The 26,017-nt window shown below is 40.1% G+C and overlaps 2 protein-coding genes across 3 annotated transcripts in view; one reads left to right on the top strand and one right to left on the bottom strand.

Moving 5' to 3' along the window:
• LOC108753574 (autophagy-related protein 16-1) overlaps positions 1 to 26,017 on the top strand; it is a 424,436-nt gene that overhangs the window by 239,525 nt on the left and 158,894 nt on the right. The window lies entirely within an intron of this gene.
• LOC108753573 overlaps positions 1 to 26,017 on the bottom strand; it is a 178,615-nt gene that overhangs the window by 54,652 nt on the left and 97,946 nt on the right. Inside the window, exons 1-2 of one of the 2 annotated variants that reach the window (XM_018495270.1) lie at positions 17,506 to 17,974; positions 15,536 to 15,971 (exon numbers count right to left, since the gene is read on the bottom strand). In XM_018495270.1, coding sequence (XP_018350772.1) covers positions 15,536 to 15,917 — 382 coding nt within the window. In that variant the 5' untranslated portion in view covers positions 15,918 to 15,971; positions 17,506 to 17,974. Of the gene's footprint in view, positions 1 to 15,535; positions 15,972 to 17,505; positions 17,975 to 26,017 lie in introns of those variants that run through there. The other variant, XM_018495268.1, reaches the window with a different exon arrangement.

Here is a 26,017-nt window from a genome sequence, read left to right as displayed (position 1 = left end):
CGTTAACGTTTCATCCGCTCCGTGGATCTTTCGTTGCATCTTGTATTCCTATCATAAATACTTGAAACGTCCCATGAGTCCGCTCGTAAGGCAGCGGCGGTGACGGCGGCGGAAAACAGTCAAAGAAAATTTCCACACGCGGCTTGTCGCCAGGTACGAGAAATGGTCGTCGCGCATCTGCGACGGAGTAGAGCGGCGTGCGATGCTCCATTTTGGATACGGCCATTTCACGAAATGACGTACGTAAACCGTTCCCGGAACACACGCCGCAGGGAACGGTTCGATTTCTGATATACGAGGTACATTTAGATACGATTCTAGCTCAAGTGGCATCAGCAACGACGTCGCCCGTCGGCGCGTTGAATCTGATGTATAATCTCGACTCTGAAGCATCCTCTTCCTCTCTCCGCGACCTCTTTCCCCGATGCACTCCAACAAAGGCAATGAGATTCCTTTTCTACGTGCGACTAGACTTTCAGCGATCTACAGCGGCGAACATCGCTGCAAATGCGGTATGAAAACCTGTTCAGAAGACGTAATCTCTGTCGCAGGTGGCACGATGAAATCGTAAATAAGATGGAGTGAGCTACGCTAGCAGTTCCACTTAGCAGTTAACGGCGTGTTCGGATGCGCTAATCATAAGATTCGAATATTTCTGCTTTTATATGTGTTGCCCGCAAAACTTGTGAACAACATATAAAAGCAGAAATATTCGAATCTTATGATTAGCGCGAAACTTGCGGATAACATACATATAAAAGCAGAAATATTAGAATCTTAATTTGTTAAGTTAGCGTAATCATAATTTTATTACCTTGCAAATAAAATCAATGCAAATCAAGAGCAAATGATGATAACATCATCTACATATATTAAGATCCCAAATTCAAATTTTATTCGTAATTTGACATTTATTATATGTGTTCCTCGAAAATTTATATCGATTATATTACAATATTATACCGTGGGTAAATGGAGCTGAACCGGCTTTTAAATTAAGCATATATTCGCCAGCTGGCATTTATGATTCTGATATCTGATCTTTGGCGAGCAATCCCTCGCGTATGCTCGATCATACTTTCTAGTGCGAGCTCTTAACCTTGACCTAAGACTCGATTTTCCCCACCTTTCCGTCTTGTGCACTCATAGTTAACGCAAGTCTTTTATCTACTATGGACTAAACATCTGGGTATCGTTTTTCACGTTTGTCTAATTTGTGGTTTACCTTCTGATTACTATCCCAAAGTAATTATACTTTGTAATTGAATACTGCCAACTAAGTATTTATTGGAGATCTATTTATTTGATAGAAGAATCATTAATTTGAGATTTAACAATCGTTCTGTTTATTTAACAAAATACTTATTTACTATAAGTGAATGTTTAGTTGGCAGTACTTGAACTAAATATTTATTAAAAAATTGACTATATTTTTTTTCTCAGTGTAGTTGCATTTTTGAACAAACACGCGTGTATCAGAGAATCTAGGCGAGGAAAGAAGAGAAAAAGAGGATGGTGGGAAGATATAGAACATTATACCGCCGCTAAACAGAACAGAGTCGGTGTAGCGTGTATCGTTATCTGTATCTAGCCATTTTATTATTCAAATAACTGTACCCAGATATTTTAACATTGTACCTTTGTAACAGGACTGACTTAGCAGTATGTCATGCGCTTTGCTTTGCGTAGGCGCACAATAGTTGGGACATTCGTGAGTCATTCTGCGCTCTGGAGCGCGCGCATATATATATATATATATATATATATATATGTACGCGCGCATAGAGATGCACATTTATTTATACACGTTTGTCTCCAGGCGCATAATTGCGGATGGTTGTTATATGTACTTAACGCGCCATGTAAAACCACAGTTTTTCAACTAGCCGCCACGCCGGGCGGTGTAATTGTCCCCGCTTCTGCAACTCGCTTCGGCTTTCTGAAACGGTGGCTGTATACGATGCGACATGTGCCTGTCCGACGAGCGTTACAAATTTGCTTGACACTCTTTATACACGCGAGAACTTCGCGAGATATGATCTAACATATTTCTTCGTGTAATTACGAAGCCGTAAGTTAGAATTGTATAACTTTGTCCTCGGCGCGTTTCACGTTGCTGCCACTCCTGTTTCTCTTATTCAAATATGAAGAACATGAAGCGTGTCAAATTGTAAAAAGTTTCGATCATAATAAATGCAAAGGTAATAAACACCTGATCTCTCATAATTAGTAGACTTAAATCTGTTTAGTTGTCAATTGAAGTAGTAATTACAGCGTATTATTTAGAATAGCTACATCTTTTAATCGAAAAATTAACCCAAGTAAGCCATTATTATTTTTGGTTGCCTTCCCGGTCTGTGAAACTCCGCAACTTTGTCACGTTATATCTCTGGACTGAATACGTATTTTTTAGCTCAAAACGTGTGAATTTTATACCTCAAAGTCAGACAACGACAGACAAATGTGAATCAAATAAATAATATTTTATTAGAAAAATTCGCAAAAAATGACTATTTTGGAAAAAAATTCTAAAATGTTTAAATTCAATCCGGGTCTTCGAATTATATTATAAAAAAGTTACAGCGGTGTAAAAAAATCGCATTGGATCCGTTGGGCCCATGAGTGGTTGGCTTGGGTTAAAATCAGTTTTACTAATATGAAACCGATGAAATCATATATCTGAGCTTCTAATAGTCAGTTTCGTGAAATAAGATATTTCCATTGATGATACAGCGAAGTGAAGGTATTATATTTTCAGCTGTGCGAGTGACAGCTTCGTTCTTACTCCAGCTATTGCTCCATACGCTTTTCCGCGTGTTCCTGATATCGTGTTCTTGTCGAATTTATTCGTAGAACTAATATTACGGATAGAGAACGTTTTTAACATGTATACGAAGCCCTCTTCGTTGGATCGTCGCCAACATTTTCAATCGTCCTTTGCAGACAGAATCTCCATTCCCTCGTTCTTCCGTCTGTGTAGACAGCGACGCATTTCCAAGAATTGAATGTACCAACGTATCCCGCGACGGTCAGCTTTCTCATCCACGTCGTGCCCACTTGTCTTCCTACTTCTGCCGGCACTTTTGTTTTTCAATGCCACTCAGTGTCCGTGCCCGCGTTTGCGGTGGTGCACGTCGAGAGGATTTTACTTTCAGAAATGTATCGACGTCCATTCCCCTCGGCAATACAACACACTCCGTCAACCATACGACCGTGCTTGTCTAACGCAAAAATAAAGTACACAGACCCAAGTGAGCTTTGCATATTTTGTTACCTCACATGGCGCGTTTCGCAATAAATGCCTTTCGTGTTCTCATAAAAGACCGTTTTCTTGGAAAATATGCGTATATCGCGACATTGGCGTGCCGCGATTTGCGGCTTTCGTTAGAAATCTAATTCTGCAGGGTAATTAATGCTGTCATCTTGCGGTACACGGTCCGTATCCAGCTGCATTCCATGTCAGCGGAACGCGAGATTTCATTGCCGCGAAATACAACGCCCGCTTTCTCTCATTCATCCCGACATGAAAAAGCACGTTTCGGTCGCCTTCATTGCCATCATCATAAATATGCAGGAGCGGTAAAAGCAGCGGTAAAGGCAGTCAAGCCCGGCTTGCCCCTCGTCACTTTTTTAACGTCGTGTAATGTCGTCAGGGCGAGGATGTACGTTCCACGTAGCTGTACATCCCTGATGGTATGTTTCTAATTTGCGTGCATGCATCGCTTACCATAGCTTGCTACAAGAATTTAATACACGAAACCGCACCTAGGCGGGGTCTGTGAACAGATATAGATATATGTATATATCTATTTCTACATAAACATATACATATATACATATACATATGTATATGTGTATCTATCTCATATGCAAACGGATATCTGCACCGTATCGCACGGCATCAAACAAGCGTGTGGCACGAGCACGCGACTTCAACTGGCACAACCGAACTTAGGAGACGAGAAGGAACGAGCCAATAACGTAATTACTTTCGATGGTTCTCCGGAAACTATTCGCACTTCGCAGATTGCGCGCTCGCGCGGCTGTAATTGAATATTCGGCGTCGGAATTACAGGATGACTGCGCTGAAGATGCGCTCAAGAAGATCACGCGGCTACGCCATTTCGTTCCCTCGGCTCGCGGAGAATGCAAAGTGTCGAGTAATTGTCCCAAGTTCTTGTCATTAACGCCACCGCTGGCACACGCGACGACAGTTGCGTCCCGATAATTTCGATACATTCTAAATGCACTGTTTTACTAAATTTAATTAAACACGACGATAATTATCATTCTCGTAGAAGACGTTGTTCAGTTATATCTAAATGGTTAAGATATAAATATAATCACGTTCACATCGTGAGAGAGTTAAACTTTATTGTTGCAAAATTCATTGTTCACACGATAAATACAATGTGAAACAGTTATGTCTTTATATATAATATTAATTATAACAGTTATATATACTTACAAGAAACAGTTAAATATTATACAATTCTGGAAATAATATTATGCCTATTCTTTTCAGTTGAATTTCTTGCACGGTTTATCTTTCCTCTTTCTTTTTACATTCAAGAAAAAAAATTAACGGTGCACGTATAATACACGATATATTTATTTTATTAATTGGAAATGACTTTTTATATTAAGAATTCTGATATTTTTAAATATATTTTATAATTATAAATTTCTTTCTAAATATTATACTCGAATATATAATTCGTTTTGAACGAAAATAATTGATAGATCCTTCTGTATTAAATTTTACCTCTTTTTTCTATTTTAATTATTATACAAGTTAATCAATCGCATATCTTGAAATAATATCGCTCATTGCGCGTTAGATTAAAAATATAAATTATCTTCTAGCAATTAAAGTTTAATTACGATCATTCGACAGATATATCTCAATATAGTAAGTACTATACCACGTATTATTACTGTTGGCCGATTCGAATAAGACAAGGGAATTAGCTAGTTAAGTATGACGAAGGCAATGACTACTGGTTATTCCTTCATGACCGCCGATAACCTACCAGGATGACTCTGCATGTTGGATTCGGAAGCAGCCAAAGATTTCTTCCGAGAATGACTGTACGACTTTACAATTATGTTTCAAACATTCTGACTACTGGGCAGACTATTAATAAAAGCAACTTTAAATTGCTGAACTCTCCTCCTTCTGTTTCTTTTTTCTCGTAATTATCATAATAAAATAAATTTGGATAAATTGAAAAAAATAAATTCATTAAAAAGAAGCTTATTGTTAGAAATACAGGATATTTACTAATAACAGAATAATATAATATTTATGACATGCGCATATCGTCTTATAAAAAACTTAATTTACATCAATATTTTTTTAAATATCTTTATTACATAAATATATATATTTTCTTTCTTTACTTTAGATATTTATTTATCGGAAATACAGTAATTGTTCTCAAATAGATAAGACAAAGCAGTTTACAATATATATTCGACGAAACCAATGTTCTCAAATATAGCTTCTTCGCTAAGAGTTTAAATAAAACTCCTTTACCAGAGGTAAAGCCGTGAAATTCTCAATGTAACCTGCCACTTCGGTGCAGGATGTCAAACGTGAGAGATACAGAGTTCGCATGGCTCGGTGATTGTGTCGACGTCCATGAGGGTTGTCCCTTTTCCTGCTACCGTGTTATCTTGATGACTATTAGCGCTCTATGCAAATGCACCGACAAGTTATACTGCTGCGGATAAATTTCGTGCAAGCCAAGTATGACCTCGCCTTTCCTACCTGATCATTTAACGACACGTGGTTGGTACCGAGTTGCGGTGTAAATGTACTTAGAAAGCATTCGCGTATCTTACTTACCTGAATAAGTACACATAAACGCGCGCGCACATTAATAAGTAGGTATGTGTATTCGTATCGAGGAGGAATGAAGTTTTAGCACTTCGATTTTGAGCGATCGAGCGCACTTTACATGTCGGATGGCACCTTACGTGCCTGTACTGCTCAAAGTATTTAGTATGCTCGACGTATATCGGGTCGACAGTACTTCCCACGGCTATTTGAAATCCAGTCTGTCGTATATAAAGTACTTCGGTATTCAGTATCTGTGCTGTACGGTCCGACATGCAACGTTCACCGTCCACTGCGCTGGATATGCGAAAAGAAGCTCACCGACATAAGTCACCATCGATTGTGCGCGCTCGTTAACAAATCGCGCGACGAGCAAATCGTTTCTCTTTGAACATGTTAGCTTGGAAATGCTAACGGGGTGACATAATTGTCCGAGAGAATGGCTAACAGAATCGGGAAATTATTTCTGAAAAGAGAACTGAGTAATATGATTTTTCTACTGCTTTTAGAACGCTTCCTCTATAACGATATGGAACAATTTCGAATTTACTCATCGCTATTGTCGTACCATAGAGTTTTATTTCGTGGAACATTTAATGTACCGATATATTACTTCATCTATTTACTAATGTAAAATTGTCGCACACAAAATTGAAAATCAAGGAAATTTAAAAGTCAGGGAAAAGTGAGGGAATTTTGCAAGTAAAATTTTCTGGAAAATAAAAATTCTTGGCTTTAAAGAAATTTAAGTCCACGTACATCACACCTACGCAGTTTTCGAATATAATTTAACAGTTAAAGTGTAAGCTGTGTCAGCAATATTATTATTAGTAATTTTCAATGCTACGTTAAATTGATTTTTCAACAAAATATTTAACGATTTTCAAACAAGACGAAAATGCAAAAAAAATTTTTTAATATTATTGAAAGTCAGGGAAAATGACGAAATTTAGTCTGGAATCAGGGAAAAATTATGGAATTTTAAGAATTTGTGATAACCCTGCATAATGCGTTTATTTGTGAAACTACGTGCGCAAATACAATATTATTATATACAGATATGAAAAAAATAATATGCCATATATTGTGAATGATGTAAGATCATACGATTGTACGAAACGATGTAAACGGTAGCACTGCGAGTCGCTTAACTTGTCATGCAAATCTGCGTGCGTTAGCCAGAGAGTATTCAGAGAGGATCGCGTAAGCGTTTTGGCAGAAGGAAGTTAAATCAGCATTCTTTCTGAATATTTATAACTTCTCTACACAGCAAAGCTTGTTTGCCTTTACCTGCAGAGGTAGCCATTCGTTTCTCGAGTTGGCCCACCGTGACCGTGCTCAACAGCTCTATCTCCCGTAGCGAGACAACCATGTATGAAATTGACTTGTGAATTATGTGTAATTTGTCATACTGTCCAACTAGCGGCGTCAGACTGCGACTTCGTGATTGTAACCGCGAAAGTGCATACAACAATTGATGTGTGTTGCTTTGTGCCAAATGGTTTTCAAATGGCGATTCTCTCGAATAAATGTACGGCGTTCTGTTCAACGTTTACACACATATAATCCTTTCATATCTTATATCAATTGATTTATTACTACATTATTTAGCGAATTAAACAGCAGATATGCAATGAAATCAGCAATTGTCTGAGATTTGTCTTCGAGAAAATGTATGACTTTGGATATATTCTCTGTAAACGTTACATAGATCGACTTGGAAAGATCGAGTTGGATCTTCATTCAGAGATGAACTACACGGCAAAGGCTAATCGGTTAATCATTTTTTACGCAGCTCTATTCTATCGTAAAACTACTTACACGATAGATAGATACATAGATACGGCCAAATGCCGATACCGTGCGGTTCAATATTGCCTGCTCCGAGTCAACTCATGTTTCAATGCGCGATGATGCGGCGATACCGGCATTATTGCCAGTCTGGAAAGCCTGGTCTATCGTGGTACAGGTCAGTCCCCCTCCCCTCTCCCTCCTCATTCCTTAAAGAATACAACTGGGCGATCACATGCAGTCCGCTCGATGACACACATGGAAATATGTTAATATCGTTCATTAAGGAACAATGCTTTGGCCTTTCACGTTTTATGTAGAAATCATGTTATTCAAAGACATATGTGTGTATGCAAATTTTATGTACATATATATATATATACATACACCGAGAGAAAAATATATTAAATTTTAATAAACAATTGTTTGAATAGTATTAATACAACATTTATTTACGGAAAATATTATAAATATTTTAAATAAAATATAAAAAATAATAGGAAAAATCGAATTAATGTTTCTTATATCAAACAAATATATGTTTACATTTATTGTAGTAAATATTCAACTAGCACTATTCGAATAAATATTTATTAAAATTCAGTACATTTTTCTCTCAATGTAATATTACGTACACACATATACTTATGTACAATACATGTGTTATTAGATATATAATGATATATAAATTGTATATATGTACATGATTTATATATATATAAATTTAGATGTACATGTATACATATAATGCAACACACACACACATATGCACGTGTGACATTATGGATTCACGGCCGTTAGAGACGGCGGTATGCGACAAGCAGGACCCGTTAGCCGACGGTTCAATAGCGAAGAACTCGTGATGATGCGGCGGGTGACCACAATAAATACGAGAACAATCGCACCTTAGCAACTCGCTCGGCGTTCCTACGTCAGCATTCTATCGCCGTTACTTTCGAGAAAAGAAGAAAGAATAGGGCGAGAGAGAGAGAGAGAGAGAGAGAGAGAGAGAGAGAGAGAGAGAGAGAGAGAAAGGATAAAAAGAACGACAGCCATGTCTGACTGTATTATTCGCATGCTGATCTATAGTTCTAATTACAGCGGATCGTAATAAGCGCGGTGCAATTTCAGCGCGAATCGGTCCGCGTGCATAAATCTCCGGAAATCGGCAGTTAAGAACTAGCGGCACCGGGCGCATTTTAAAGTCGGGAATACTAAAAGCTGGAGCCGCGCCAGAGCGAATCACTGGATACTTTATGAGTGCGGATTCCCGCGAAGATTTACGTTCGACGCTTTGGCACGAGAAATAACAATCGTAAGTTGGCCTAAAGTCGATGGCCGCCGCCTTGTGCTTAACGAAATTCGATAAATCCGTGAATGTCATTTAGGCGTGGAGCAAACTATGGGTGACGTTGCGTAGGCGTATTTATTTCGTCACAAAGGATACAACAGTCCAACTCGAGTTCCGTATGTCGACTGTTTAATAAATAATCTAGTCTAAAGAGTATCAAACGCTACATTCGATTGAGCTCTCGCAACATGCGGACCTTTACCATGGCAAAGTCATATCAAAATCCCGTATAATACCAGCGAAGTTAAATCCCTTGGACACGAGGCGCGAACTTGGTATCGGTCTCCTAGACCGCCGCACGCCTTCTATCAAAAACGTGCAAGAAACTTTTTCTTGGGGACCTGGCTGCTCCTTGAGGCCGTTTATCCGAGTATTTCGTTATAAACTTCTCGCGATATCGTCACGATTTTCTCTTTCGCCGTCGAAGAAGATACGCGGGACCGTTATACACACACACCTATACATAGCGACGTTCACATTCCCGGTTAAACAAAGGCGGAAGGATAAGAATGAAAAATGATTTGCTCGGAAGTCGTGGTACTTCGCCTAGGTGTGTCTAAACAACCGTTTTTCAGAAAAATATGTATGCGATTCCGCTTCCATCGGAATCACACGCCTTGTATAAGATACATATAGAGTGTCTTAAAATTTTTGATTCAAAATATTGTAACAGGCAAATTCTTTGAAAAATTAAGTAAAATCGTTATTTGTAAATTTTTATTTTTTAAATAGTACTTTTTGAGACAATACGACCAAAAATTACATAGACAGAACGATTTCGTTGAAATATCTAAAAATGTACAAGATATACAGATCTGAAGGTAATTTTGTTGAACTATTAAAATATTTATATACAATATTCAAGCATGCAAGTAATATTGCGAAAAAATTTTGATATTCGAGCAATCAACTTGAGCGTCTTACATAATTATTTTGATAGTCTAATAAAATTATTTCCAATCTAGTTAAATTTTTTAATACAAACAAAATTTTTTTTCCGTGCAAATTACGTTTAGACGATCATTTATGAATATATTAGTAAGCGCGACTTATATATATATATATATGGACAGGTAGAGTTGTGTGTGTCTATAATTAGTTATATATTATATTTAAATACTTATATCTCAAGAACTAGTGCTTAAAATAAAAATTTACAAATAACTTAATATTTCAAGCTACACACACACACACACACACACACGCACGCACGCACGCACGCACGCACACACACAAACGTACATACATATATAAAATAAATATACATGCATGGAAAAATAGCGGCGACATGAACGAGGAAAATAGAATCACGAGCGACGATTGAAGAGAAGCTCAGTCGTAAAGGATAGGAAATGGCTGCGTACACACGGCGCTGATGCACATACGCATATATAAATTTTTGATGGACGTTCGTATATCCGACTACATTTATATGGAACTTCTTCGAATTCGCATAGCATAGAGTTCACGTTAATAAAATCCAAGCTGCATATTATTTTACGGCGTCGTTATAAATGCAAAACGAATTGTGCTTTTATTTTTATTTCAGTGAAAAAAAAAAAGAAAAAAATTTATTTACAAAAATAAGAAAGTTTCCGGTTTTATTGTGTCGTTTTTCAACTGAAACTAACGTAAATTCGCGCATAATTTCCGCTTGAATGTAAAACGTTTGAATGTCTAACACGCTGAAACAAATTAAGGCAATCGGCATGCAGAAAAACTACTTTACATTCCTCTTGAAAAGCTTTAGTCGCGAGGATGCGGAAAGTTTGGCGTATTTTGCGTTTGCTACTATTAGATGAATACAGATGTGCTGTAACTTTATGTAATATTAAATAATTCTACCGTTCGTGCGAGAATAAGAACCTCCATTAAAAAAAATCTACTCGATAAATTCATAAAAAAAAAGATACATGCAAATGTACGATGTCTAATGCATGCATATATATATATATATATCGAAGAATTGTCAATATATCAGTTATCAATTCTTATCGATTACTTTGGATCGAAACCTTTGGATCGTAGCCTTTACCTTTACCTTCAAAGCAGTTACGTTTATTCGCGGTGCATGCTCGATGGAACGCAAGCGCGGTTGGAATCATCGTTGCGAATCGACGGGAGCAAATTTTCCTTGTGGCGGTACCAAGCTGCGATTACGGTCGAGCTGCGTACGATCATGTAGAAAGAACGCATTAGGGCGAAGCGCGGTATTAGCAGAGAATTCAACCTGCAGACCGGACGGCGTTGCCGGCCGTCTAAACCGGACTATATCGTCCAGAACTAATTGCCTCAATGGATGTTCGGTCGCTGCTGGAACCTCTTGTGCCAAATGGTTGTTCGCGAATGAAGCACCGGGGACGGGAAGAGGTCCACGCGTTAGAGATGAGACGAGACGCGAGGAGAGATCGGTGACTCGCTCGCTCGTCCGTGCAAACGACGATCCTATCGTCGTCTAACGGGGCCCCTGGCTTTAGAAGTTTCGTGATCGTGACGCGGTATGTCGTCGGCGATTGTCGCCGTTTTGTTGCCAACGTCTATCGCAATCATGTGCTATGTATAGTCGGCCGAGAAAAATTTTATTCGGTCATTCGTTTCGGTTTCGACGAAACAAGAATCCTGATTTGCCGGTCTTTTTGTTTTTAATGGATAAGTGGTGAGATGACGGGGGGAAAGATTCATTCGACGATCGTGCCGAAAGGAAACTCGTGTCGAGCCACTATCAAAGCGTGACTAAGACCCTCTCCACTCTTCGACATCCGCGTTTGACCGATTTGCGAACGATCGAATTAAGTTCACCGTCCTATTCTTGCTTCAAACAGATCCTATCCGATGTGTGATTTCGCGTTGTCGTCGCCAAAAATCTTACGATTAACGCTAAATCTTTCTTATTCCAGTACGTAAGGAGAAAAACGTTGACAACGCGAGCGTACGGAAACGAGATGAAAGCAGGTTAAAAGCGGTAAAAAGAGTACTTTGTAGACGTCAAGCTGTCACATACAGGCATACTTGTGAGCTAGCACATAAGGGATTTTCTCGAGAAATTCGCCGTAAACGGTTACCGGTGCGTAAGATGCTCAAGGAGCCTTTGCATATATGTGCCCTGTCTCGAATACCTTTTACTTTCTTCGCTCCTAAGACGCACCTTAACGTCCCTTTACTCGTATCTCGCCATACCACTAGATTATCACATGTGCGTTCAAGCGTTGATTTTTACGACGATACAAAAGACGCAAGCGTAAAACGACGCATCGTCGGCTAACAGTACGATCGCGCTTCCCTTTAGACTTCGACGTACCGTGCCTTTTGGCAATTATCCGGCATGACGATCGCGTAAAAGAAATATCTCGCAAGCATTAAACGAGATCGCAAGACATTTGCTTTTTATTTCGTTCGCCAGATGTTCGTCAGCGCGACTTACATCGCCCCGGGCACCGCGGTTCACAATTGGGATACAAAGTCGTCTTTCAACCGAATCTGTTCCGGTCATATAGTTAGGTCTCTGTAAAAACTAGTATGAAGTACATCACGGTTAGTCCATTAGGTTGTCAGGTTTTTATCACGTATAAGGACTCTTTGCCGCAGGCAGAAAGTTAGAAGCAAAATATAATTAGAAGCAATGTACAACATTTTGGAAACATTTATTATTTCATTAATTAACGTTATTCCAATTATATTATTTATATTTAAAATGTAATATAAATGATAATATGACTGTCAAATAAAAAAGAATTATTGCACAAATTATAAAATCATAATATCGCGATAGTTGTCAGTCAGTAAATTGTTTTCAGGCGTACAGATATAATGACCTTTTTTTTTTTAAGACTTCGCTTGAAACATTGGTCAGTTTGCAACGCAATTGTAATTTATACACGTCCGTTTTAGTTTCCTCATCTCGGAAGCAAATTACTTGGTATGTGTTACCCTTGACAGATGCGCTCGAAAAATATCAACGGAACAATACCATTTCTCCATAGGTATAAGATCCTATTCTGCCGTTTAATTAATGCCCACAAGTCCAATGTCTGCGGACGTATAGTTTATATTAATTATACCTCGGAAGATTCAATTAGTGCGTTTCTCATTACACTTACTTATACCGGTATCCATTATTCATGAGGAACCACTGCGGTAGCACCGTCTGACAATACACGTGATCCTTATAATTCATCGTCAGAATATATAAATGTACACATAACTCATATATATATCAGTCTTCTATAAAACATGTGAAATATACGAAAATGAAACATTTAGTTTGAACACAAGAAATAAAATACGAGAAAGAAGATAGAAAGCAGAAAAGAAAGGAAGAGAGAGAGAGAGAGAGAGAGAGAGAGAGAGAGAGAAAGAAAAGAAGAATTTTCGTTAACTTTCTATTAAAATATTCAATCGCTTTTAATTTTTTATATCTCCAGACATTACAATAATTTTTACTTCTTTCTCTTTACGATTTGATATATTATATATTGAGTCATTATTTGGCATTTGAGTTATAAAAAACGTATGATGAATTTACTGCGACGTTAGTGCAATTTTTATTTCAAGATTTTATTAACGTTTCAAAGTTCTTCAAGAAAGATATACTCGCATACGTATATACCTACGTGCCGTAAAGGCATTCAACAGCAGCGAGAAAATAATGGGTCAAGAAATACTCGAGAAAGAGTGTACCTCAGGGCAACACCCAATATGTAGCTCCGCTGGGTGCAGCCTCTCGTAGAAAAATCAACCGCACTGAAAGTGCGAAAGCTGTTTCGTACTTTGCAAAAATTTAAATAAGATTCGAACGAAAATCTCTGGATGCAATTTCAAAGGTATTTGCCGAAAGGTATTTGCGATCAACCATTCGCATTATTTGATGAAAGAATCAATATTAATTGATGAAACTTTATTGCACAATTTATAATTTTATCAATTTTATCAAATTGCACATTGTAGAATTCAAAATACATTTTATTCAGTTGTTATTTTCATTATGCTACATATTTGTAGGTTGCATTTTAATAGTTTAATATATATATATATATTTTTTTTTAATAATTAGTGCACGGAAATTTCTAATATATGTACATACATTTGCAATTAAATACGAAAATACTGATTCTATCGAAAATATTGGATATATTTCTGGAAAAATTGAAAACTCTGAAATATATTGTGAAAGATAATATTTGTGACAGATTGTTACACACGTTGGGAACGATTATTGCACAGTTCGATGCAAAATCCCCGATATTTTTATACGATATTGATTTGACATTGGAGAATTTGTTTAAAATATACAGCAGAGTTAAACTTGCTGGGTTATATAGATCATGCATGGTGGATTACGAAAATATTCGATACTTGCATACATCAGCAAGCTAATGAAAGATAATCTTATTACTTTTCTACGGACAATTTTTCTTCCATTTTTAAGAATAAATTATTTTTTAACATCTTTATTTTACTGATTTTTTAAATCTAACACATTAACTTGACGTTTGATCAACTTTTTTAACGGAAATCAATTTATATAAAACTAAATATGAAAATTATTTTACTACCTGTCATAATTAATCTTAATTCATATTTTAATAAGTATTTCCAAGTCCGTTAATACGAATGTGAAAATTCATGTTTAATATTTTCACTTCACCATTTCCATAATCTAGAGAAATTATCGAGCGTACAGTCTCTTATACACGTTTAGAATCTTTAATCAACGGAATTATCTTATCCTTAATATCTTTTCATTATTAATGTATTAATTAATGGACTAGACAGGTGAAAAATTACGTGTACGGTTTACGAGGAACGTGTGATAAGCTCATCGACCCGATTCTCACCGACGTGAGTACCGGACGACACCGTCTATTATGTCTCACGTTTTGTTTCGCTTATTTTCATCCGGTAGATCAAGGCAATTGGTACCGCGGGCATTGTACAGAAAATTATTGCAGTTCGCCCAAAGCGATCCTTACATTACACAAAATGTTCGTACAAGACTGATGTGAAACGATCTTAACATACCTCGGTTATCCTACGAAAAGCTATAATTGTGCAAAACAAGAAAACGCGCGGGATCTCGAGGCTCACTCATGTTCATATGGAAATCTAATTTTAATGATAACGGATCAAGAAAAGATTATCACACATCAATCTCGGTTTACTCGCCATTCGAAATATTATTGCCATTGGATTTTTCTTAACAGAGACGGTAACAGTATCATTCCGTAAATGCATCTGTTAAAGCAATGCTATTAATTTTAAATGCACGGTACAACAAAACTCTATCAATATTTAAAAACGCTTAGCGTGGCAGAAATTATTCCTTTATGCCACCATGAAGTTGTAGAATGTTCGTAATTAACGTCCACGTAAATAAGGTAATCAAGTAATCCATGTTCCATTTTAACTTTTTACTCGTAAAAAAAAAAAACATATCCACGTTAGAACACAGTTATCGGGTGGAGTAGCCTCGGGAGTTTGTTAGCATCAGCGCGTATATAGTCGATAGTTCATACTACAGTCTTTAAGAAGATACGATAACGATTCAATCTTACCTGGATTGCTGTCGGCGTTAGAGCTGAATAGGACGCAAAGGCCCGTCTCGTAGTTGACCGCCTGGCAGGAGTCGTTTGCCTGACAGGTCTCGAGGCAGTCGGTAAGCATCAACGTGCCCGGTATGGACTCGAGCATGTTCGTAGGCGCGGTGTACACGTAGCCGGTTACAAGCTCGAAGCCAACCATCTCAGGATCGCACTCGTCCGAACCCGCGGATGGTCCAGTGTAATCCGGACCGGAGAGACCGGACGGTACGGACGCGGACGACGGCGACAGATCGGTCGCGTGCGTCGATTCCGCGGCAACCACCTGACCGTACCTCGAGATGGTTTGCAACAGCAACAGTAACGTGACGAGATATCGACGATACGGTCTCGTCATTGTCGTATCTCGATTGAACGCTCAGAATACAGTAACGTCGTGGTCGCGTGTAATCTGCAACAGAAAAAAAGAATAGGCGTTTAATATAAAATTTTTTTATCGTCCGAAAAGTGTAAGTTTTTTTAGATAAACATCTTCGATTCGTATGCTATCGAGTAAGAGAAATTATTCTCTATTCTAGAAAGAGCACGATATTGAGAGAATTTGAAAGAAAATTATTAGTCATTGGGGGGAGGGGGGGGGGGGGAATAGAAATGGGAACAAATTTATTTTCCACAGAAAATTGTTATCTTCATTTTTAATTTCAGAAATGCAAACAGAAATCCGACAAGTCTGTACACTTTCTTACTTTTCCGGAATAATGTTAAAAATATTATATGAAATGTCGTGCAACTTTCATCGTGAAAATTTCTTTTAATATTTATCTTCTTCATTATGGAAATTACTATGAAAATTTTAGAAGAAAGGTTGAAAATGGAAGAAAAATTAAAGCATATGAATATGATGAAGGTTGCTTGAGAGTCTCGTGGAATCTTATATTTAATGACAATAGTAACGATACTACTTTTCAGAGTTGAGTGTAAAATAAAAAGATCGCGTAGAATTAAACGTCTTAAATGTTTTCCTGAACCGTTTTTCTTCGTTATGAGACTATTTTCTCTGCTGCTTAAGCGAATGCTTCACCATTCTGACGGGTTGAATAAAGGGGAATTAACGGAAGCAGGGATTAACGGGATGGAATGTATCGCCGTTGGTCAAGTGTCGCGCTGTTCTTATAAGCGAACGGGAACAGAAATAGTAAATTAGGAAATAAGATTTGCCTATATATTAATAATGCAAGATGAAGTAAGAATATTTGTAACGACGCTAATTTTTCGAATAGTCAGCAATGCTTTGAAAATTCGGTTAATATGGCATTAAAATAGACTATGATAATAGTAGTTTTAAAGAGGAACAAGATTCTTATACTAAAAGATTTTATATATGTAAAAATTAATGTAGTATCTTAATAATTTTACAAATTTAATCGTAATACGCATTAAATCAATTTATAAATTAAAGACGCACACATATGAATCACAATTACTGAATTTAAAATGCTTCCAAGTTATAAGACAAGTATGGACGTGCAATTTATAATTTAATATTTATAACGCGGGATCTGCATTTATCAACATGTAGCACTATTATGACAGATTGTGTATATACAACACGCTTGGGCGATAGGAATAAATTGAAATAACAATTAGAATATTAAAAACGCGTAACAGAGCAATAAAAATTGAGAATCGTTCATATTTCCGTTACACCGTTGCATACATTGCGCAATAAATAACAAACAGCGCGGCGTGCATATGCGGGAATTTAAATCGCCGGATACTTTTGTGGACCACTATGACCCCATGGAATCGCGATCCAATGGCAATCCGGACAAACTCTGACAGTTCCGTTCCGCCGAAAATAACGATAAAATATACCGCCGTTCGAAATGTGCGGCTTGTGCGTCCCTACGCATACTGCACATCGAAAACACACCGATGCGCTATTGGTGTACTTTCGGTACACAGATGAATTCCAGGAAACGTACCTAGTCGAACGATCGAGAGAAGCAGCAGCAGCAGCAGCAGCAGCAGCAGCGGTAGCCGATGCTATCAATGTCGAATTTTGTGGGACGCGAATTGCTCGCGATTTGCCACTGGCACGATATTGCACGTTGCAATTCGGCGGCGCTTTATCCCGCACTCCTACGCCGCCGTGCGAAAGCGAATTCCACCGACACCTTTCTCACGGGATCATCGGTAAGCGCGCGAGCTCTCTTGAGAAAGGCCGTTAGCGCACAATGTTGAAACAGTACACACAAACGTGGGCCAAGCCTGTATACGGTCCGCGAAAAAGGGAGAGACACAGGGAAAAATCCAAAGAGAAATCCAAAGGGGAAAAGAAGAAACTCGATTACTTTGGTTTGTCGCGCATGGCGTAAACCGCACCACGAAATCACAGACGTAGCACGCTGATTCGCAATACGAGAGTCTCGCGACCGCCGCGGCCACTCAGAGGATGTAACTATGTCGGCCGACTGGCTCTTAGGCACTGTGTACACCTGGCAGTGTGGCTCTTCCACGAGCGACCGAAGACGTCTGCCGGAGGGGACCGAGACCGCTGCCGTCTAAGGAGGACAGAACGGTACGCACAATTCGATCGCCGGTACAACACCATTGAAAACATCACTGGTCTCCTACCTCTTTCTCTTTCTCTTGATCGGCCACTTCGCGTCTCCCCGCTCAAATTCTCCGCGCGCTTCTACCTTTCCGTTTTCTGTCCTTTTTTTCCTGTTTTTTTTTTTCTTTACATTTCCAAGTCCGGATCGGTGAAGTCACGCCACTTTAGACGCCGAAAATAGCCAGCTCGCGGTTGTCAATGCGGATTTAGCGGATCCTGAACCCACTTGTCGCCCACCTATACTTTAACATCTTCCGCGATCGCGCCTTCAATAGGATTTATTTTTGCACGATGACACATTATGTTCTTATTGGACTAAGCCAAAGCTGGGTGAGCCGTAATACTTTACGTGTTAAGTTATACGCTGACAAGGATTTACTAGCTCCTTGACGTCCTCTTATCCTCTTTTAGAATATCAGTCTCCACTGTCACTTATTCGAAAGGTTCTCTTTTTTTTTATACATTGACAAACAAGACACCACGAGAGAAGGGATCTGACAGCTAAGCATATATTGTCGCCTGTTATTTTTTTTTAACTAGGATAAAGATTCTGTAGAACGCGGAAGATAAGTACGATATTCCCAGTACTGCTTCGAATTCTCTCTCAGCTCTTTCGCAAGCAACATAACGGATCGATCGCCTCGAGGGATCGCTGCCGAATCGGCCGCAAAGTTAATTCATTTCGCAATTGCTTCCGCCGTCAGTGGCGTGAGAGCGGTATCATTTTGCAGCGTGTGAGCGTGTGATGTCGACCGATTCGGACAATCGCGGATGCATCCGGCCGCAAAATCACCGTTGCACGTGTACGCAACGACACCGCGCGTGTACCGATCTAAGAATATGACACTGGATGGTTATGTTTAATTGGTGAGAGTATGAATGTGAGTAGCACGTATCGTGCAATGGATACGTGAGCGAGCGAGAGCATTTCACGCCGGCACGCGTGGTGAACCACCGACCAGCGAAGGTAATTCCCTCAGTGCAAGGAACTAGACGGAGTAAACGGACGCAAGGCACTCTCTGTCATTACTTGGTACTTGTTACGGCCATAGAAGACTCGTAGAATGAGCTGATGATGCGTGTCTGGTAAATAGTAATTATGTCGCGAGATAAGAGAGAGAGAGAGAGAGAGAGAGAGCGCGGACGCATACTAAGAACCGAGAAGTGGGAGTTGCACTATGCCGTGCGGTAAACAGGACGAATGAACGGGGCGTAGAAACGGGAGTGATAGAGAGCGAGGGAAAAGAAGGGGCTTCAAAGAGAGCAAAATTGAATGTTCACGTGTGAACAACGCGACCGAGCATCGGTGTCTCCGTGGAAACACTCGGGCGAACGATCTGCACTCAGAAAGCTTCCAGCGCGAGATGCACGGAGAAAAAGGTGGAAAGAAGGAGCGAAAGAAAGAAGGGGACGACAGAGAGGAAGAGGGAAAGGACAATCGAGAGAGGGGCAGCGCTCGGTACCAGGTGCCTGTACCATCGCGTCACCATGGCGGAATAACGGTTTCTGGATGTCCCATCGGGTTCAATCGCAAACGGCTATCTCGCGCCGCGGAATTTTGCAAAGAAACGACCGCTTCGCTGTCGTCGCGACCATCGATTTACGGCTACTATCCGTTCGCCCTTGAGCATCAATCGACCCAACGATCGGCTCCCTCTCGTTCTGTCCTGCTCCATAATTCGGCGTCTGGCTCACGTTCTTTTGATAAAGAGGACAGCGGGATAATCTTACATCGCCGACTGTCCCATTTTGCGAATGGCAATTTGAAATTCTATACTCGAGAGATTACAAGCCGTCAGACAGTGTGTGACCGAACGAGATTCTGACTTCCCGTAGAATCTAAGGAAACGATAGATCATCGGCGCTGTCGAATAGTCGAGCTCGCCGTAAAATCTTTCGTGCCGGACACACCGGCAACCACATATGTACCGGTTTGAATATTATTAACGTGCGCGTTAAGTTATTACTAATAAAGATACCGTAGCATTGGCGGCGGCGGTGTGCGCAAGGAGAGCGATCACACGGCACGATAAGATAATTACTACAGCAATCGGTGGGCAATAGCATCAACGCCGTGCGGTTATTGCACACTGGTAATGCCAATGTCAGGTATATGCGTGTATGTCTATAGTGTTGCATTAACTTGTATCAACTATCCGGATGAACCAAAGCGATTCTTATGAAAATTAAACGGATAACCAGTACCTATACCTGTCGAGTACATTGCGCCTGGCGTTGCTGAAACGTCGATCGATTAATTCGCCCCCCCCCCCCCTTGCGATCGATCGCTTCGTTTTCTCTCATCTATCTGCCGGACGGCGTCGTGAGAACTTAGTCGATCGGTCAATTAGAATATGCTTTCCCGACTGGCTGCCAAATGTGCTACGAGGTTACGACGCGGTGACTCACGACCGTGAGTGACTCGCGTAACATTAACGGACACGCGACTTATCACATAACGGCGTAAGGCCGTTCTCGATACCCATTCTCGGTCAAGCGGATTCGCAAAGTTATGCAGAAGGTTACAGGAGTGCGGCTTTTGTGAACGTATGCCACGTCGTCGTCGTCGTCGTGGATTCCACGGTACGTTCGGTCGCGTATGTACGAGCCCCTTAAGATTTATGGATGATACCCGCATCGTTAAGAAAGTCGCTGAGTGATTTAATTCGTACCACTTTATCGCGTGAGGTTCTCTTCTCTCGAGTGTTAAATTTCTAATGTTGGTGTCTCACGATTAGAGAAACGCCAACTTCTTTTTTTATATGAAATAACGTTCCATTAAAACGCGCTGAAATTTCCATACCACTTGTCTCCCGAGTCGTCTCCCCGATTTCGTTTCTGTGTACCCAGCACTTCGGTTAGATTAAATTACTGGAATGCGTCCCGTAAATGCTCGTCTATCGTTCGATAACATCTCACCGATCGATATGCTCTCGCACAGCGGCTCAATTCGCGCCTCCCACGGATATACGGAATGGCGGTGTCGATTAACGATTCCGCTCGAAAATTCACTGGCAATCTCTGAATCTCGTTTCCAACGTTCGCAGAGTCGCAGCGCATACCAGACGAATGGATAACGTCTCTCTTCGGCGATCCTACCGAGAGAGGGGAGGATCGTTACATAATTATTCGATGCTCAACATCGAAACATGTGCGGGCTCTCCGTGCAACGACGTCGCTTTAAAAGCGATACGGCAAGCCTTTAGGCAGGCTGGTTGGCATTGTACCACCGGTTTGCAACTGGCCCCAGATGATCGTCGATCGCAACGGCAGCGCTACGAGAGTCCCGCGGAATCGAGCCGGGGAAGCCTCCGTTAATGGTACGTTCCGTGCGGGTTCGACGCGCTATTCGTCGACCAGGAAAATGCGAGGAGTCGGATAACCAGGAAACTGGTTTATGCGTGGCTGCGCTCTGTGCAGCTCGCTCTAAGTGGGTACCCACTACCATCCATAACACCGCGCACGCACACCAACGAACACCGTCGGCGGAAGAGAGATGGAGGAATACGAATAGAATGGAACGGAGCTGGATGGAGAATTAGATAGAACACGAGAAAGCGGACGGAGTAGAGGGAGCGAGGAGAAGAGAACGGAGCTGAACGGTGAAACGGTGAGAGAGAGAGAGAGAGCTGCCACGGCGTGCTGCTCGCGTAGCTACAAGCACGAATGCTCGGAAGGCAGTGGAAAGATGAAACGAGAGAAAAGCAAATCGCGAGAAAGACCCCATGGCTATGGAACTTTGCGGACGAGCGACTTAAGAACGACACGTCTCTATCTCCCACTCTCTCTTTCTCTCTTTTCTCCCGTGGCTATCTCCCCGTTTATCTCCGTACGTCTCCGGTCCTAGAATGGCCGTCGTGGCCGTTGATGAATCCGTCGACGAAGTAAGGTCAGAGACTGGGCGATTTCGGAGAACCGGGGGTGAGAGAATCCTACGACACCGTGGTAACGCGAGGTAATTAAACTTTGGTCGCATTATGCGAATATCTCGCTCTATTCCGTACTTTAACTCGCTCTCGCTCGAATGTGCGAGGGTTTCAGCGAAGTGTCGCCGAGAGATTGATGATGGCCCAACGTGGTGGTACCTTCTCCATAATCCTTCCCTCGTCTTTCTTCCCCTCCCTCTTCGCTCCCCGATTCCACCTCTAGTCGCCTCTAGGCCTCTATCGTCGTGTTGCGCATGGTTTCCACGACGTGCCGTGCCTTTTCTGGTTCTGTTCTCTCTTGGTGGCTCTTATCGCAACGGCACAGGGAAGGTGGCGTGTTGCGACTCGTGCGTTCAATCGCGATAAAAGATCTTGTCACGAGGCTGGGAGCGGCATTACGATCCGCGAGCTCGAGTCTGTATATCGCGCTCGTTCGTTGCGTGAAGCAGTTTATTTGCATAGAGGCTAACGCGCCGGGGGTGGTAGCTCTTCATACCTTTCTTATTTTTCCTTTTTTCCTCCTATTCCTATTTCTCTCTTTTTTCTCTTAGGGGATGTGGGTTGGCTGGCTGGCTGGCTCGGTAACATCAGTTTCAATCCAGTATTTGCGTATCTATCCTTTGGGCGCAAGCGTATACGAGGGGCCTCTTCACGCTACACGCAGAATATGTACATTTGTGTAGCGCGTACTTCTTTCACGAGTAGTTCCCACGTTATCGAATCCTTCATTCAAATGACGGGCTTATCCGTTACAGAAGCTGAGTTTGAGAGAAGTGAACGCGCATCGCGGAAATAGTATCATTGAATTTTTTTTTATTTTATGAGTTTGTCGAATCCCGTGAGTGACGCTGAGAATAAAATCGATCTGATACACGTACGCTCGTCTCTAGTACCGAACAAACATGAATAAAACGGGAATGCGTCGAAGCGTTCGAGGACTTGGAGAGAACCCCAGTATCTTTTGCCGCTATTAAATAGTATGTACGTCTTGTGGAACGGGGAGTGGAAATATGCCGCCGCTAGACAGACCGCGCTCGCGCAAGGTCGTGGGACACCTGCGAGCTTACCGGTGAATCGGCGGTTACGCACGCATAATAGAACTACCGCTCTTTGATTGTCATTACCGTTGCTTTCCGCGCTCATCACCTTCGCAGTTGTATATACACGCGGTTGCGCAAGTTTACTGCACCCGGCGGTTTGCGGCGGTGAGGAAAACGTTGATTGAAGATAAATCGCCGAGAAATGTAGTTTGACGCGATCCCCCGTACGATCCGCTGCCTTCAGTTTTAGCCGACGTGACATAACATAATATTTCTTACGTGCCTGGCTTACGTATCAAAACGGTTGTTGTACCCCATCGCAGTCGCGTTATTCGCTGTCGCAATGAAAAGCTAATTAACGATGTTTGTGGATGGAACGGATTCGTATCGCTATTAGAAAAGGGAGAAGAGGCGGGACTACCGGTAGTAATTAACTCACCCGGTGTTACGATCGATAGCCACGACGAAAACTGTTAGATTGTCGGGCGTAAATCTTAACGACGACGACCGCAACGACAACTACTTTCTCAATCGTGCAGAACATAAGTTCAGAACTACGCTCGATTTACCAAACCGTTCGTTCGCTCCGTCCGTACCTTAGTTAAGCGATGGTTGACTAACTCTTCTAAGGGAATCGATCCCTTAACGCCTATGACGCTTCGAGACTCTCATCGAGGACCTCTTTTGAAAGCTTTTCTACGACTCGTGCCCTCAGGATAAGCGGTAACGGTTGCAGTGGCAAGGAAACGCTGTCTTTCTCATGATCGTTATCGATGAATGCTGCGTAACGTTTAAAGAAGGCAAGGTTTATCGGAAATCACTGTCGACACTTCCTCGATAATTAACGCTTTACCAGCGCGCTACCTAGTTTCAAACTCTCATAGTCGGAAACCGTATTGCAGTTCCATATTCGAAAGATTAAACGGATTACTGTACCGATCATTATATATCCAAGTAGCGATGTGAAATATCAATTTGATGATGCAATGTGCGCGTCGTTATCGAACTTTATATTTATCACTCATGAAATAATTCACACTCAGAGCAGCACGTTAATCCGACGATTTAAAAAATTGACATAATTGTGATAATTAATATATTAAATATTTTATTATCCATTTTAGTAGCTGACCAAGATTATTTAATTATCTGTCGGTTTTTATAAATTAATAACTAGCGATTACATCTTTCTTATAAAACAGTTATTTGAAATAAAAACTATTAAACATTGTCTCACATATATACTCTCGGAATATGTAATACTTTGTTACTTACAGAAATTACATTGGATGGAATAATCATTTGTGTATTGGATAGCCATATAGCTATTGGACATGTAATTTATTACAGCCCTATATAATGCATTAGCCAACATGTTCAATCTGTTTGTGTATGGTATATGAAGCAAGGTATATCCTGCCTCTCAAATTTGTTAACAATGATTTAACAACATATCAATATCTACATAATATCTATGATACTAATGCTTGTTATAGGTTGGGTTAGGTTAATATAATTTGACGAGATAATATTTAGTAGTTCCACAAAACTTATAAATTTATTTCTTTTACAATTGCAGAAATGATATTTATTTTAATATTAACATGACACAGCATTTGTATATTTTATCCACAGAAACCTATTTAAATTCTATGAAATATATGCGAAGAAATATCTCGCACTAGAAAGTATTATTAAATTAGTTATTTATAATTTTCCTTTCTTCTCTCATTTTTCTTTCTTTTTGTATTTTGTCTTATATCATTTCTTTTTCGATTGTATTGACAATTTTCTTTCGACAAATACAAATGAAATTTTTCTCTCCAATAACGCGGTACATACTCTTCTGCCAAACAAGCTTGCCGAATCTCGCACCCTGTTCTCGTCGACGCGTTGCGAGGGAGCAAATCGTCGAGAGACTTTCGCGATTTAAGCAGCTCCGTAAAATTTCGCGTTTACCAGATGCTCAAACGACGTCATGCAAAAATAAAATCGACACTATTATTTGTTTGCGCGTCAAAATTGTCTATGCAAATTTTCTTTACTTCGTGGAGGCTTTTAGAAGCTTAACTCAGTTTAGATACGTTAGATGAGAAAATCAGATTTATCTTTTAGTATTTTTCTTACTAGTTTCTGACATAAAATTATTATTTGCAACTTTACTACTTGAATAAACTTCGTTTATTCATTTATATTTTATTTAAAATATCATGTCGCTAATTTTGTTTAATTACAGGTAATGTTATATATATATATATATATATATATATATATATATATATATATGATAGGTAATATAAAACTATGATATAGTTTAATTATAGGTAACTATAATTTAATTCCTGGATTAAGATCCAAGAATAAAAAAATATATTGATTTTCTCTCTTAACAGGAAATTTTGCGGTAAACTTTTCACTGTATTAAGTTGTCAAAACCGTAATGTTCAATATTTAAGTCACGAATAAATACCGTTAAAATATGTCTTTACATCTCTTAACACCAACAGCACATAAAACACTGTACAGTCGCATAATATACCGCTATTTTAAGCATTTTAATAATAATTCCTACGTTTAGTTTTACTAATCGAGCACGTCAAGCGCAACTGGTTATATACTGCGTAACGTCTGAATTCATACACACTCCCACATCCGGATAGCTTTAAGGCAATCGCATATCAAACTGCATCCTGATTATCCGTTCTAAAGTAAGCTAATATTTACCACTTAAACGCACGCAGATTATTAACGCCGTCATAAAACGCTTCACCGTTACCTCACACTTCTACGAACGTTACCCATTTACCCTTCGAGGCAAGGTCGTTGGACCCGCAGAAATAATCCATCGCGAAATCGTATTTCTGTAAACGTATTATGGCTCTCGCGGGTGGCAGTACAGCATGCAAGAGCCTCC

Source organism: Trachymyrmex septentrionalis, unplaced genomic scaffold, assembly GCF_001594115.1.
Source record: "Trachymyrmex septentrionalis isolate Tsep2-gDNA-1 unplaced genomic scaffold, Tsep1.0 scaffold7, whole genome shotgun sequence".
Lineage (NCBI taxonomy): Eukaryota > Metazoa > Arthropoda > Insecta > Hymenoptera > Formicidae > Trachymyrmex > Trachymyrmex septentrionalis.
This window is presented reverse-complemented; position numbering and strand designations above follow the sequence as displayed.